Raw genomic sequence first — 17,899 nt, 5'->3', positions numbered from 1 at the left:
GGTCTCAATGGCCCTGGCTAGCAGAATTGCAGCCTGGGTAGCCTATAAATCAAATGGAAGAACCAAATGAGAGAGTGTAACAATTTCAATAAAAGAGGATAAACTGAATGCTATACACTGGAAGAGTTTGTAACAATAACGCTGCATAAAGATGTTCCAATTAGTTTGGCAATGTCTCCAACCAATCAACTGTTCTGAATAACGTTATCCGATATGATCAAATCTTATGCGGAAGAGCAGACAATTTTGTTAGATGAGATCACCTGTTGGCTCAGGGCCATCTCTTCCATTGGGCTTGTTGGGCAGTTGCCCAAGGGCCCGAAGCTTGTAGGGGCCCACCAACCCGCCCCCCTGCAGCCCGGCCAGTTGGTAAATTTGTGATATTTTTATTAGCCAGCCGCCGGCGCACTGTATTCTGATCTAACCTCCCCCACTCCCAACCCCCTGGTGACGAGTACTCACCTCAGTCCCAGTTTCACTTTATCTGCTGGCTTCAGACAGAGTCTCACTGCATGTGTGGGAGGTCTGATGGGCATGCAGGAGGGTTTAATTTTATTGAACATTTAAATTTTTTTCCTGTGAATGGGTGGGTAGGGGTCCCAGTGCATTGCTTTGCCCAGGGCCCACACTGCTGTTAACACAACCCTGCATTGGCTGACCAGGAAGAGCACTTAATGATCCATGACATCACATGCTGCTTCTGTGTAGATACCTCTGGTTTTACAAGGTACTGTAGCTCATGGATTTGCAAGCCTAGGTGGTGTCGTCCGATACAGGATAGCAAAATTGGAGTGGAGGACCTATGTGGTTAGGGTGTGTTCCCTGATAGGAGCAGATTAGGTACCTGAGTGAGACTACTTTTGCTCCAACATACAAAAATGAGAAGCAGAATATAAAAAGAAATAAAATATTATAGTCTGTAAGAAATATTGTCAGAAACAATGTGTCATCGGGATTTTTATCATTTTGTTTTTGCAATGGATTGTAATTCCAGCTAAAATATAACTTTAAGAATTGTCTACACTGTAGAATAAAATGATGTACCAGGTGTAACAGGTGTTTCAGGATACCGGGAAACTTTATGCACAGCTTCTGTTTATAAGCAGTAGACAGAGCTATCTATAGCAAAGCAACAAGAGAAATATAGTGTCAGACAGTGCATACAGCAGCATTCTGTATGTTTTATCTGGGTATCGCCCTACAAGGATTGATTCACAACAATAGTCTCTCTTTATGTGACAGTTATGTGTGCATGATGCTTAATGTTCTAATTTAGCTATATACATAACTAGCTAGGCATGATGGTTATTTACTATAAGTTGTAAAAATACATACAAGCTTCCAGTGCAGTAGACGTGTGAGACGTGTAACCTTTTTTAAGTATATGGGGGAAATGTAATAGCCTGCGACTTGCAGGCATCGGCGAGATTCCAGTGAGTCTGCCTGATGTATTAAATTGGCAATCATTGAAAAAACCCATAAGGTCTATGCTGTACACCATTAATGGGCAGCATACAGCACTCAGACCACACACCTTTGACCCCCAGCTCCTTACTGGTTTGATGTCAGATTTGTTTGCTTGTAACAATTGTTTATCTTACATTAAAATGCGGTCTGCTATTTTATTACAGATAGATGTGTATTTCTTTAAGTAAATGTATTTTAATTTGTTACTGAGATTATGATTGATGTGTAGACCGTTTGAAGGTTAGAGGGATCCTTAAATTATATCTGGTTGTCTACATTATTACATACCTAATCCACATTATGTATATATAGGAAAGTAGATTATGTATATCCATACTTCCCAAAATGACAACTGATGCCGAATAAGGGTAATGGTTTCCCAGCTACAGAAGCATTCATTACTTATTGCTATAGTGGTTTTTTTTATCACAGCTGGAAAAGTGGTAACTTAGATTTATAAAACACCATGATTAGAACCCTCCTGTAACATACTCTTTGTTTTACTCATATATGATTGATTAAATCAATTAGTGATTAAATGCTGCACTTTAAATAGACCAATGTGACATTATGATGCCTACTATAAGAATCGTTGCAACAGTTGTAAATCATTAAGCTCTCTGTTGAAATTCCAGCTACACCTGCCCAATAAGGAGTTACTGGTTCATTGTGAATCAATCTTTCTGCAATGTTTGCCATTTGCTCACAGTGCACTCATTCAATGAAATTGTTAAATCAGAAATAACAGTTGTCACTGTAAGATACATCATCAAAAGGAACTCTGTCCATGTGCCCTTTAGCCATTTCAATTACTAAATCTGCATGAAATAATATGTGTTTATTTTTTCTCATATTTTCTTAGTTTCCTCATAGTCACTGGAAGGAAAGAGGGGATTTTAAGTACCCTGCAACTTTACAATGAATGTGCTGTGATCCACAGTTAATCGTTGAATATTAATCTAATGAACTACATACAAACCAATAACTTGCTGCATTTCATTAATAGATGCCTTGAGCACAAGGGATAAGCACTGCTCTATAATGTCCATTTACCACTGGATGCTTGAAGCTTACAGCACCTTTTCTCATATACCTTGGGTTCTGCATGCTTTCCCCAGTTCTTCCTCATATATATTTAAGGAGTATTAATCTAGATTTAAGTCCTTTGTTGTCCACATTTTATAATCCAGTAAAACTGGGAGACAAAAACTATACCAATACATTGTTAGGAAGATATTAAATTTAAGAACGTCAATCTGAAAAGCGTTGATTACGAGGTTAATACCTGTTATCTTATACCTTTTATAAGAGGACGTAACAGGGGGTGAGGGTTTATAGCCTCTCTGGCTGGTGTAAGTGGGTTCTCTTGAACTGGAGTCAGCCCCAAACCTCACGGAATAAGCTCTGGTGGGCACTGCATTTGTTTGAGTAGGGTTGGCATTCATGTTGGATGAAATAGAAGGGTGCCAAACCCCTGAGATGACACTTTGTGATACTGAAGTACCTGCAGGACTGGGTGACAGAAATTACAGTGTGCTTTTAGCACATTCCAAATAAAGGGTTACATTAATTTCAACTAAATAAATGGGTGTATTTCATGGAACTTGTTAAGTAAACCATTTCAGTATAAATTACTAGTCATGGTTTAAGGGGAAATGTATTACTGACATGTATTTTACCGCATTTTATGGAAATGTAAAAATGTAAAGTAATTTTTAACCCTTTTTTTGCAAAAGGAACAAATGTCCTGGTATAAGAAGTGTTATCTTTAATAATAAATCATTAGAGGTCTTTATTCTTACATTTTAGTTAATTACATTTTGAAGAATGATTGAAGGCAACTGGCACAAGGAAACAGAAAACAGAAATAGATGCCATTTTCAATAGAGGAATTAATGCATATTGTATAATAATACATTTTTATAGTTTACAAAGAACATTGGGGGCACTGTCTTTAGTTTTGGTAGAACTGTGATTTTCCCCATGAGTGCCAGAGAAGAAGTACCATTGGCTGTCTATTAAATAATTCAACTCTTTAAGTTTACTGAAACTCATTGCTTCTGCCAACCTCTTCTTTTTTCAGACAGGTAGTATGTTGTCCAATATATTGGCAATAGGACTGACTAGAGCAATGGCAGGCAAATGGAATATGGGTGTTGAGTGGATAGTCAAAATGCTGGCAAGTAACCTTTTGCGACTGACACTGGTGTATCTATGATGGATACAGGGTGTGCACTGTCCAAGGAGTCATGCTGCACACCCAACACTTTCAACAGAATTCGAAGTTTGCGTGCAGCCTGCTCCCCCATACCTGCCGATGTCAGCACCATCTTTCTGCTGATGTCTTCGTAAAGATGGTGCTGGCACAATTAGATAACAAATACTCTGACACTGTGCATGAGTCTTTAGTATCTTTTGCAGATTACCATTCACTGGAAAGATGGTATCACCATCAGCAGGTATGAGGGAGACTCCTCAAGGCTCATCCCAAACGGAATTTTCAATATTGAGAATTGTACGTTAATTATAGAACTTGAAAATAACTGACTTCCTTTTTAATTATGTAAGATGGGTTATAAAAAACTGAGTACACAATCCACTGCACAAGTTACCTTGTCTCAGGAGATTTAGGAACATTTTTCTTGCTGCTGTGAAATAAGAGGACATGGTGAATGTGTTTTAAGAAAGACAGTTGTAATATACATTAATCACCTGGTGAAGGCAGGAGTCCCAAGCTTAGGAAATAAGTAAAGGTGATGGATTAGGGACATACTTTCCACGTATGATTAGCAGCAGAGCCATGACTCACTCAGTTATCCAGGGTAATATATTTCAATGGGGTTTTTTTGCCTGATTTAAAAAGTAACCTTAAAAAAGGCAAATTTCAGATCATAGTTACCGTAACATGACCTAATTTATCTGTAAGGTATCAAAAGGACCCAAGGCGCTTGTGTCTTGTATAAAGGCCACAATGTTTTTAATTATATTGTGCCTCCTACACTTTGAGCTAATTTCATCAATTACTTCAATATAATTGTTATTTTAGCTTCTTGATGTTTTAAAGCTCAAAAAAAATATCCCTGGCTGATTTGCTTTGGTTGGTTAAGTGATCCTGAGCTGTTTTACCGCAGTTGAAATGTAACTTGCCACCCTTGGCTCATGGTGAGTCATGGATTTCAGTGAAGACTGGTGAAGCTAAAGTGGAATGAGAGTTTGTAAAGTGGAAAAAGAGAAGTGAAAACAATAATATACCAAGAACCTCAAAAATGCATGCAATTAAAGTTACAGATCATTCTCGAAGCAAGTAAGTCAGAAGCGTGTTCAATAAAGCAGGGTGTCTGACAATGTTCCCTAGAATTTTGGTGTAAGCAACTGGGTAAGGCTTCTAGCAGCATTAGGCCTTTAGTTATCTCTGTTGGCTTTGGTTTTAAATGTAATGTTCCCCAACTCTAATATATTGTTTAACAGCCCCTCCCCATGAAAAAGATCCATATTATTCACCTATACATAATGTGTCGGACACTTTTGAATCAGATGGCAGGGGAGTTGATAAGGTGATAAGGATTAATAGAAGGATAGCGGATGGGAAGAAGAAAAAACAATACATATTACTGGTTAGGACAAAAAGAGTACATGGCTATTCAGTGGGCCAGAGCTTTTTCAACCTACTGTAACTACTGCAAACAGTGTTCATCTTACAAGCAGTGGACATTTTGAAAACATTTGTTGAAAGTTTAAATAACAATTTTTAATTGCAATTAATTTATTTTGAAAAAAAAATGAATTTAGTAGTCTTCGTGTTGTTAAAAAAAATTTTGTTTGTAAGGCCTGCATTTGCTTGTTCTCTAGTATAGCACTGCTATTTGCAGCATGGTGTGCATATAGCTGGCAAAACATGCAGCACTATAGTACCACCTACAGGATATTATTAATAATGGTATTTTAAAAATTGCTATTCAGCTTAACAACTATTTTATTACTGTATATTAGAATGGATTTTACTAACATAAATTTATTTACATTCTACCCTACTTTTACAGAATAACCACTTAGTGGTTTATTTACTAAATATTGGCCATTCAAAGCTGCTTATTATCAGTCTTTTTAACCCACAGAAATTAAAACGACAATAGTATTAAGTGTGAAACACACCTTCTCTCTTAAAATATAAATATATTTGCTTTAATTCTTGTCAGTATCTTTGTTCTAATGTTTAAAAATAAATATTTAAAACATTACATTTTTGAAAATCAGCAACACAATTCTGTATTTATTTGCTATTTGTTTGTTTACACTACAAACATTTATGGTGAGCGAGAATAGGCATGGAAATATTTACATTACAGTTTACCCAGTATTTTTAAAATTCCCAAAAATGGATTTGGAAATCAAATTAATTTAAGCATTGTTTAGTTTGTACTTATTTATTTATTTATTCATACTTTTGTTAAATCATATTTTAGAGTCAGGTTTATTTTCTATTTGCATTTTAAGAGCAATTTAGTTTTATTCCATAAATAATTTACCTTGTTTAACACGTAACTGTGTTTGTTTAACATAAAACATTTTGTCTATTATTTTTATTAAGTATCATTTTAAAAGTCTAAAATATCTTAGACTATTTGTTTAGGTTAATGCTAATTATTAGTAGATTTATTTTATTTATATAGAAATAGAAGATATTACTAAATTAAATATTTTAAGAAGGTCATGCAAGGTATTTAAGATGCTATTTAACTTGCAACTAAAGATGAAAAATTGAATCAGTGAAACAAATTTCTATACATTTTCCTTTATAATTTTACATTTACATTTTTATTTTGCTTGACTTGGATACTGTTTTGCATTTCTTGGATGCTATTATTAAAATGAAACAAAACAATCCAAAAACTTTATGACTTAAAGACAAAAAAACAATGATTGGGAGTGCATTTAAAATGGAAATAATAAGAGGTACACCTAGAAAAAAAGCTCTGCCTTTTAAAAAATAAATAAATATATATATAGCCAGACAACATGAAAGTGACAAAAACATTAAATAAAAAATACAGAAGTAATGGTCTTGTTTATTAATGTTATACATGCATGTTTTAGTGTATGGATTTGATATTTAGGACAAATAAGCCATTCTCTCTTCTCATCCACTTTAGAAAAAGACGAACAGCCCACGCTACAGGCCTTTGACATCAAATCTTCCTGAAAATGGGAAAGTGAGGTCTGGATGCAAGTTCTGCTAAGGATGCAGTATTATTCTCTGTACACTACAAGTATGGAAGATCCAATGTGCTAACTTACATTTCTCATATTAATATGTAATTTTATATTTATTATGGAGCCTCAGGCAGGATAATTATATATATTTATATTCAGCTCAAGTATACAAAACATTTTTAAAATCTTTGCAGAATTGAACAACTTTTGCTGCTAATATTTATGCAATAAGGAACTTTTTGTGTATAGATTTATTTACTTTTTCTGTAAAGTAAATAAGACAATGAAACTCGTATTATGCCATCCTCAATTTTCTTCTCTAGGACAGCCAATGGTACAATTTATGGCTTTAATGAGCCATGTTAGTAAACTACAAAATGGGCCATGTAAAATTAAATGCATGGTATTTCTTCTCTAATAAGCATTATAAATTGGATGTATTAAATTTGCTATCTGCTTAACACATATATGTGTAAATATATGTTAATATTGGTTAACTTAAGTGCTGTAAGAATTTTAAAATAGATTATAAATGGCTGAAGGTACATGAGCACAATGTCTAAAATGTTAAAATGTTTTTAGGGAAGAAAATAGCCAAGGGATAAGGGAGAACATATTCAGTAAGCACACAGATAATTGGAAAGCAATGTGGAATATTACTGATTAGACTTATGTAAAAAAAAAGATGGATATAAAATAAAAAACAGATATTTAGGAAGATGGATTTTTTTAATTAATTTGATACACATATATGTATAGGCTTCAAATAGATTAAAACTCAATTTCACATTCACGGTAAAGAAGCAAATGCGTTATTTCTGTAATGATATGTTATCACAGGGCCCTTCCTATTTTGAGAGGGTACAAAACTTGTCTTTATTAATCTGTAGTCTACATTTGACTATGATGTAATTAGCAGTTTGCTTCATCATTACAGTATACCATTATATAGCTGAATTCCCCAAAGAGCCTAAGCTGAGCACAATGGTAGTTAAACTACTATCAATAGTTTTCCAAAGTTGCAAGTATTTAGAGAAGTGCTATTTTTTTATTATTCACTGATATCTTAAAAGAAATTCTGATGCAAGCATATTAAATGTCATAGGCCATTTCCAAGCAAATATTATGGGGTAAAATAAATTAATATAGTGCTACGCATCTCAAGACCCAGTGACAAATGTGAGTGATCTAGGGCAATCCGAATATTTTCATGCCTCAGGTCAGGCCTCCAATATAGAAAGCAGACACAGGTTGCCTTCAGAGTTCTAATAATCTATCATTTCAATTATGGTAAATGCATATTTGTTTGTATAATGCATGCAGTTACCTTTACTGCATTCACTACATGCAGTGCACAATCCTGATATATTGCATCTCTAGCTAATGTAAGTATGAGTAGAATAGAGGGATCGTGAGCAGGAAGAAAGGAAGGGGATAAGATGTTAGTCCACTTATGCAAGCACAGCAGAAAATAATACGTCCCTATTACAATAACCAGTCAAGCAATTTTACCTTGAAGGCCGATTTTTTTGTTTTGTTTTAGATTAACACTGGCAGCCCAATGGAAGCATCTTCACGGATGCACAAGCTTGCGGTTTATCGGTTCAGTTTGGGATTGCAGGATGGATAAGGTTGCCCACGTGCTACATTTTATCTACTGAAGCTGTTGTACATGTATCGTGGAACCTGACTAATGGAATCGTCACCCTCAATTAAACCAATGTTCCCCTTAGCACTAAAGAGAAAATAAAGGCAGAAATGCACCCTGAGACACTGGGACTGGCTAGCAATAGTAGGTTTTACAGCCAAGATCAGGAGAGGCACAGACACATCTTAAGAAACTGTGTTTTGTCTTGCAACGTCTAACGATATGCCTACAATGTAGAATCATGACTTGTTATCTTAAGCCATCAAATCTCTTAATACACATACATGATTTATTTTCGGAAATGTATACACACACACATATATATATATATATATATATATATATACACATATATGTTTCAAACTTAAATGCTTAATTAATAGATTTCGCCATGTGCCCATACGGTTTATAATCCAATGCAACCAATCAGATTCTGTTATTTTTTTTAGTGCAGTTCACAAAATAAAAGAGAATATATGATTGGTTACTATGGGCTACAGCATATAAATAGCAATATGTAATTACGTAGCCCTCATATGTTCTTATATTTTGCTATACATCAGATGTATTTAGAGCAAAACACCTGCAACTGTTTCACTAGACCAGGAAAATGACTAATTGTTGACAGGTTGATTATGTATACATGTATTTGTGTTCTTGTGTTAATGGCTACTATAAATTGTTTTTACTAGAAGTTGTTACATGTTTTGATAACATCAAGTGATACACAGAGTAATGATGGCCTGTTATTAAATGGAAGTTATTTCGTTATTTCCTGTATAAACTGCATGTAAGTTATCAAGCAGCTTCTATTGCATCCTGCTCAGGAAAATACATTTATGCTTTTCTCTACAACATAAATTTAAAGGGAAATATATTTCTTTAACCCTAAATTCATGTTCGATACACTTAGTTTGATGTATAACCTGTCTGCTGCTGTAGGTTCTAATTTGTGGAGGAAATAAGTCTTCACCAATGCAGAACCAGTACCATCACACTTTAATATACACAGGTCACTTTGCAAAAGCTATCATGTTGGATTAGAAAACCAGCAATTTTCTTCTCCATGTACATTTAACCTGTGTTTAAGGTGCCTATTTCCGAAAATTATATTAGCGCCCCCTACTTGTTTTGTAAAGTGATTTTAAGAAATATCCAGTTGACACTAATTTATACAGTATATCATTTATTTACATTAGCATTAATTACCCAGCTTGTATTATGTACTATTCCTTCTTACTATAGCTGATTGTGGGTGTCCGTCAAAAGTATACCCTGCACTGGGTCCACTGATGAGGAAGAGAGTTCATACATTAATTTTGCCCTACTTTGTCTAATGGCTTCCTATTCACAGATTAATAGACTAATTATAATAATATAATAAAGTGGTCTGCAGACTAATATTTATGCCAACTCTGGATACAATGATCCCGGTATTTTGTTCCTGCTGTCATGCTCCTAATTAATATAAACAAGTACAGCATGTTTTTTTTTTTTATTGACCACTTTTATTTTCACAACACAAGCACATACTGTGGCTCTATTAATACAGAATATCATAAGCAATACAGGAAAGTTAATGTATAATTCAAACGTCAAAGCAAAACAGGAAAAAAAAAATAATACAACGTCATATATTACATCAAAATCTTAGCTGCTTATAATTTAATTTCTAACTGAAAACCCAATTGAAATCAACCCTCTAATTCTAGTAATATTTACTACTGTTATTTAAGTAGACATAAAGAGCTACTGATTATTATTGAGCTCTAAATCTTTACAAGAACAGCAAAATAGCTTTTTACTTATTTTAAATAACATTACTTTGACCATGATTCAAGAATTGTCTAGTAGCATATTTTTCTTCAAACATATCCATGCTTACAATTTAATAAATGAGACTACACTCTCATTTTGGGTATTGTAATGAGATGTTATAAAAAATGTTGTGGTATCACTACAGTAAACGTGAAATAATGATGTAAAAATGAACAAATGATTGCAAGAGATGTCCTAAACAGGCCCAAAAAAAAGTATTCAGTGATATTGATAAAAACATCTATTTTTTAAGGCCCAGCTTTATCGAGTTATATTCTTGTTATCACTCTTTACTAATTTTAAATGGTGCTCCAACCAATCAGCTCCTTACTCTTACTGTCATATTTTCCAAAGTAAACACATGACAGTTAGGAGCTGATTGGTTGGTAACGAGTGGTAATAAGAATATCACTGGTTGATAAACTCTGGGCCTTGAGCTCTGCATTACTTCTTCTACTCATTGTGGCTGAAATTGAAGCTGCTTATTTTTAATATCTGTTTGTATCTGAACCATAGCTATAATTTATTATTGAATAATTGGTCAGAGTATCTTTGTAGTTCAAAAAGTATACACACACTGTACAAACTTAAACTGTTTAGCCAATCACTAGTTTAAAACCGCTATGAGCAAACTAACTGCAGGGCTTCCAAATGTACATACTGTATATTGTTAGCACCCACCACTTGGTGCATCTTTTAGCTGATAAAGGTCAAGGTTTAGCTGGAAAGTTATCTACTGTGCTGATGGTATTACTAATGAACTTTATTCTTCTCTAATCTACTTCAACCAAAAGCTGTCATATGTATTCTGTGGTTGTGTAAAGCCTGCTACAGATTCACACCTGCGTAGAACCACATTTTGTCTAACTGAGCTGTAAAACACTTCTTATTGCAGTACTAGTGTCTAACATGGCAAAAAAATGAAATGCACTCTACTTAAGTAGTCATTTCTTCGTAGTTTTGTGGCATCAGACACCCATTGTCTGTAATACAACAGTCAATCTCCAAGCCAGATTCCACCAATCACCTGCATAGCAGGCATCCTACTGAATCCTACAGCAAACATTTTCTCTCTACATTACAAATCACCAGCATATACAATGATCACACAAATCCTGACAAATGTTAGTTTTTCTTTAGCTTTTTTATTTAAAGGAATTAAGTACAAGAGCTATTATATTTTATTTCTTAATTCCAAGCAAAACAACACAAATACCATCTACTATTTTATTTTTTAATTGACAGTGGTGGGTTAAAACTAGGCTAACAATTAGGTAATGACAGGCACTGCAAGAAAACGTCCCTGTGTTGTTGTTTTTTTTTTTTTTCTTTCTATTTATATATTTATATTTTTATGTATATGGCAGATTTTATCTGCAGTAGATTTTTAATGTTTATTGCCTTTCAATAGATATTGTGTTACACGTGGGCATTTAACTTTTAACATTAAGGATTTGTGCAGAAAGGCCATGATGCCAGGTGCGCAATTTGGCAAAGCGTGGGCTGTTACGTTCCGTTTCAAACTTTTCCCTATGGCATGGAGAAACAGAGAGAGAGAGAAAGAGAGAGAGGAGGAATAAAGAAAGGGGTTAGGGACAGTGACCTTTACTCCCCTGCCTAGAAATATGGCAATTTATTTGGATATTTCCATGTGCCGAGAGGGCTCAGTAATTGAGTGCATTCATTTTAAATGTCTACAGTACATTGCTATTTATGCATATATGCACGAATATTTTAGAAATTCAATGAAGTGGCCAGCCAACTATATATGAATAGAATTTTAAAGCTACAACCTATTACTCCATTAGGAAGTCCATCCCTTTGGTTATTATACCTCATTCATCACAAGGAGAAGATACATTAGAAGTGCTTTGGGTGGCTCTGGACTTGTTATGCAGGTACCAGCCGGTAGCAACCACACCTGCCCATGAGTCATCAGAAGACGGACAAAAGCCACAATAATACTACACATAAGCAATCACTTACTTTAGTTATTAATTGTTATACTGTTATCATATACCCTTAGACTACAGGGGCCCATACTGTGAAAATTGAGGACACTACAGAAGCCCAAACTACTGTACTATAAAGCTTCTCACCATTTAGTGAACAACGTTCTACTCTACTAATAGTGCCTGGAAATCCAAATATGTGCACAAAACGGTTTTAGTGTTGTATGCAGAAAGCATAGTATCCAAATAAATTGCACACATGATGACAACATGCCACAACATCATTTATAGATGAATGCTATAGACTCAGAGACTCAAAAATGTTAATTATTTAAAAGAAAAAGGGTCACTGTTTGCTTTTGAATGTTGCCAATTTAAAAGCCAATAGCAGATTAAGTTTGGTGTTAAATCTGGTTTTAATTTGTGTTTATTAATTCTGCTTCAGAGCTTTAGGCATTTTGTTATCTATTAAGATGGCCACATTGTTTTGCTGCTAGTTGCCTACCTTGATTTTCTCAGTGCGTCTTCATCAGGGTCTTGCACTGCAGGGGATAAACAAAAACAAAACAATATATTTTAGTGAGTTCTCTAATAGAAGTGGGGAGGGGGGGGTTCAGTCATGGGATCATCATTCACTATGGCAAGAGTGGCTATGTCATCCCAGAATGCGGGTGCCTGAAGGCCAACAAGGTTAACATGCTACTTGCAGCATGTTAACTTTATCGGCATTCTGGCGCCTGCATTCTGGTATTGACATCGTCATTGTCAACATACTGACTGTCTTTCCCTCATACCCAACTTGACTGCTAGATATGGTTACGGAGACAGGTACTGCAAAGACTAAAATCACATGACAAGAAAATACACGAATCTAGGAGATGTCAATATATCTCAATGACAATTTAGAGATCCCCACTAACCCACAGCCTACAGTACTAACAGATATTTCTGAGTGATGAGAAGCTGTTATATGTCTGACATGAGGAATGTAAAAGAACAATCTACCATCAGAAAAGCTGCTTAGGTGGAGGGAGGAGAGATTCTCCGAGATGGAAGGGGACCTATTCTCGTATTTGGCGTGGACGTGCTTAGTATTAAATTATGTAGGATTCAGCAGCAGGCGACTCATTATAAGTGAAGTGGAGAAGACAGATGGAATTATTTTTTAATTACCAAGCAAATAGGTTTGTTTATTACTGTACATCTCTAAATCTGGGTTCTGGAGTTCTCCACAGATAACACTTATATAAATGGTATCTCTATCCAATTTCTTTAATGTGTATTCCCAATACATAATTAGGTGATTTGTCATTGTTAATATTTTTTTTATGTATTTTTTTATGCTGCCTCCTGGAAGAATAAACCACATTATACATTTGTTTTGAAAAAAAACTACTTGTCTGCTGGAGAATCTAACTAACTTGTATCAAGTTTTATAATTGATAGTTTGTTTACATGCATGCATAAAGGAGAGCAAAATCTACTCACTGTATTCTGTTCCTGTCAACTGTGCAAGAACACGGAATGACTTGGACTGCAGGTTGGCAGCACGACGGGCCCACTCATCAATCTCGTGTTCACTTTTGCCCTGATTTTTAAGTACAGCCTGATACACTGGAGAAGCAATGTCTATGTGAGGATCTTTAACTGGGACGTTACTGCAATGCAGAAAGAGGGAGTTGAAGATTTGCTACAAAGCGATTATTGTCTCCATTTCATGCGGATGTAAAATCACCGAACACATTCACCACGATGACTGGGAGAAAGATTAATTTAACAAATATCGAAAGCATTCACTGAGACGTAAGATAGAACCCACCCTCTTCTTTGGGAGTCTATCATTACCATGACTGTTGATTATAGGCAAGCCTCATATTTAAACAAGTGGCAGAATTAACACAATATGCTTAAAAAAATAGGTCCGGAATTTATTATTATTATTATTATTATTATTATTATTATTATTATTATTATTATTTGTAAAACTGTATCTTATCCACTTGCTTTTCTAAAAACAATTGCAAAGAGGTATAATTACAGCTTATTATGGATATTGATCGGTGAAACTAGCGCCAAGTACTGGGCATAGCTCAACAATATTTGCGAACAAGCACTAAGATTACAGGCAATTCCTGCCAGTGTGCATCTAATGTTTGGCATAAACAATATATTGCAGCTGAGGGTTTCCTTATGGCCCTGTTAAAAAGTTTTCCAGGTAACTATTTGCTTACTTCACGCTACTGCCATGATCTAAATAACAGAGCTTGCCTATAAAGTTCTACATCTATTGTTACAAAATTGTGAACAATCCAATATATACAGTATGTTTTAATAGATGCAAACAAAGGCTTCATTCTTCATTATTGGTGCATAAATGAGAATTTATTTTCGACATACTGGCAATATCATCAGTATTAATATACTTTACAAACAGGTTCGGTCACTGTGTATATTACATCTATTTTAGTGGACAGTAACTGTCATAAAAGTTATTGTTTAGTTCAATGGGAATCGATGTAAAATGTACAATTATGTTTTTCACAGAAGCCTTTTTTTGCATTGACTTTTATTACTCAACATTAGCTTTCAAAGTATAATGAAAATCACATTCAAACCTCTAAAAATAATTAACTTTTGTTTAATTCATGATGCATTATTTTTGTTTTGTCCAATTCATTTGTATACTTGCCTAAAAGCTGTTATATATATTCTGTAAGCAATAGAGGTTTGACTGTAACATCGTAACATCAAAAATATGACATTGACTGTTGGTTCTTGGTATATATTGTAACAATGTAAATGTGTGATAGAACAATTTTGTAAATTTGACTTTACCCGGAGCAGATTTAACTAAAAGATCCTGGCATGAGCTTGTAAGATATATGTAAATGACTCAAACTTATTTAAACACACGACACCTGCTAATTATGAAATATGAGGGTTCATCAACCATCATTGCTCTAAAGATGTAATATGCTGGACTGCAAACTGAGATGATCAAGTTCCTTAGATTTCAACATTTAGTATTACATACCATTGGGTTCAGCACTAATATTCAGAACTTTGTTTACTAATATCAAGTTTTGAAGGTAGATTCAGTTTTGTAGATGTTGGTTGTGTCTTATCCAATAAATTAACAAATTGCTATATAACAACAACTAAAACAAGTACAAACATATAGTATTTGGTATGACTTTTATAGCAATATATTTAAAGCAGGCAACGTTCCGCGTGATGACAGATCAGTTTGTCTCCATCTTGTTCAGTCAGGTGTGCAAAAATAGAAAAAGCTTTTTCCCAACCTGATTGGATATGATGTTAGCACACTCAGATCCGTCATGCTTGTGAAAGTAAGTCAGGGCACTGGAAATTAGATGTTTACATATATTTTTTTATTATTATTTTTCTGTAACCCTGAGGGCCAAACTGCCTAGGTTGGGATGACTATTAGCTATCAAAGTATTCCAACCTAAGACTGAAGCTTCCAAATGCAAATTCATAATATTTATGGCTACATATCTGAGAGGAAATTATATTTGTTTAGTAAATGAGATCCCAAGGCTTAAATCATTTTATTTATGGCTATATATCTGAGAGGAAGTTATATTTGTTTAGTAAATGAGATCCCAAGGCTTAAATAATTTTACAAATCTGCAGCTAAATATTATAATGGGCTTTGAGCAAAGCTGTCGTTCACCAACCCTGACAACCTTATTTCAGTTTGTGATGTATGATTTATACTGGGTATAAAAGAAAACAGTATGCAAACAGTTACACACAGACTAAAGCAAGCACATGGAACAGCCCTGTTATAGAGGGGCTAGAAGTGTTTGCCTAAACTTAGGGCAATTATCTGTCTTTCTTCTTTTAATAAATTATGGTTTTAAATTTTAATATAAGTGTTGACTTCTCTACAATAAAAGAAAAAAATAATAAAAATGTTGTAACCTTTAAGAAACAAGAAGTTTATTCTGTTCTGTAAGCCTAATGGCAGCATTTACTCTTCCAAACTCCTCTGTTCTGTATATGTACTTAAACACCAGTAATAAAGTAGTATTATGAGAGAAGACTACACCCAGCGCTACTTCTGTATTTGGTGACCCCGCTGTCTAAATACAATGTGTACTGTAGATGCAATCGAACTAGCCGATATTTACGCAGGCTATGAACCACAATACAACTCAACACACAAGAATTATCAGTTTAGGGGGTCTAGCTACTAAGCAGTGTTAGGATCAGAGTGAAAAGTGATAAGAAAGTGATAAGGTGCCAGCCAATCAGCTCCCAACTGTCATCTCACAGGCTGTTTGAAAAATGACAGTTGAGAGCTGATTGGCTGGCACCTTATCAGAGACTTATCACTTTTCACTCTGTCTCCTAACACTGCTTACTAAATAGACCCCTACATCTGTTGAATGTTTCAGTTTAAATCTGTTGAATGTTCAACAATTTAAACATAAAAGAATCTCTGAAGAGCTTGACAACAGTACAGGGACGTACTTTGTACCAGCCATGACAAAGCAAGGTAAAGAAGTTCTCATGTTGTCCAGCCTTTGTTAACTGGCCAGGATTTTTTCACCACTGTCTGCATTATGGTAATAGGGGTCCATCTTTACATCCACTTAACACCACTTAATTTACTATGGAAAAATACTTTTACACCAACTTTGTAAGTTAAAGGTTACTTTTTAGTCCAAGATGAGAATCTGTAAGTCTGAAATATAACAGGAAAATTATTTTGAGACAAGGTGCAAGAATGGTGAGTTAATAAAGCAGGAATACTTCAAATGACTTTCTAATAGAACAGTTTTCCTGTGGGGTGTAAAGAAATTTAAGCATGAGTCTTATAAGATGAATGTCGACCTAGGAAGAATATGCCTAGGCGTTGTAGTGATGAAGTTATAAAATGATGTCTACTTACAGCAGTGTAGGTTCAGGACCACTGTGATTGATACGACCAAACCCAACAGACCAGTGCAGTGAGGTTTGGTAAACATCATTTTGGTGATGGGATACAGTAGGCACAACAGAGTGAAGTTAGTATAAGAAGTGAGTTAATAAGGGAAGAATGGATAAAAAAGAAAAAAAAAAGAAGATAATCAGTGAAGGAAAACAAAAATATAATAAACATATGCAAAATTGCCACAGTGAAGGAAACATGGTCTTAAATGCACAAAGAACAGGCCCAGAAACCTAAAATGGCACAGTGGAAAGAACACACATAGCGGGATTAATAGTTTTCCAATCTGTATACATTACAAACTAGTACAAAAAAGTACTGACCATGCTACTGACAACTTATGAGGTGCAGGGGAAAAGATTCTGTTTTATTACTATTGTTATAGACATACAGTCAGTAACATTTGTCAATTCCATGAAACCTCTGCCCCAATTTCAGTCAAGAAAGTCTGTAAACATTATTATATTTTAAACACACATATCTCTTAATCCTTAACCCACTGTGAATTTGAAGTTGTTATTGTCCCTTTGAAGTGTTTGGATTGCAGCATGCTGCCCTCCTATTTAGTATTCTGAAATAATGAACAACATTTGTACAACTTTAGAAATTGGTATAATAGGTAACAGGAACATGATGGGTGTTTACTAAAATGACAGAATACTTTGTTAAGTCACACAGTGTGCGCACACCCACCAGCAGTCACAATGATAAATACAATTTATGCCCAGTTGACTGCTCTATAAATGGAGCAAGATGCATATGCTGTAAAATAGGTCTATGTTGTAAACAAAACATTGGGCCGGATTCAGAGATGTACGCTAATGCAATCCCATCAGCCATTTT

The 17,899-nt window shown here is 34.7% G+C and overlaps 1 protein-coding gene across 2 annotated transcripts in view; it reads right to left on the bottom strand.

Moving 5' to 3' along the window:
- Positions 1-17,899, bottom strand: part of LDB3 (LIM domain binding 3) — a 201,852-nt gene that overhangs the window by 86,158 nt on the left and 97,795 nt on the right. The window contains exons 7-11 of one of the 2 annotated variants that reach the window (XM_088463088.1): positions 17,018-17,038; positions 13,585-13,754; positions 12,602-12,638; positions 4,080-4,115; positions 2,767-2,979 (exon numbers count right to left, since the gene is read on the bottom strand). In XM_088463088.1, coding sequence (XP_088319214.1) covers positions 2,767-2,979; positions 4,080-4,115; positions 12,602-12,638; positions 13,585-13,754; positions 17,018-17,038 — 477 coding nt within the window. Of the gene's footprint in view, positions 1-2,766; positions 2,980-4,079; positions 4,116-11,273; positions 11,675-12,601; positions 12,639-13,584; positions 13,755-17,017; positions 17,039-17,899 lie in introns of those variants that run through there. The other variant, XM_088463089.1, reaches the window with a different exon arrangement.

This window comes from Taudactylus pleione, unplaced genomic scaffold (assembly GCF_031769625.1).
Source record: "Taudactylus pleione unplaced genomic scaffold, aTauple2 ptg001314l, whole genome shotgun sequence".
NCBI lineage: Eukaryota > Metazoa > Chordata > Amphibia > Anura > Myobatrachidae > Taudactylus > Taudactylus pleione.
The sequence above is the reverse complement of the archived record's forward strand: the minus strand, read 5'-3'. Positions and strand labels throughout refer to the sequence as shown.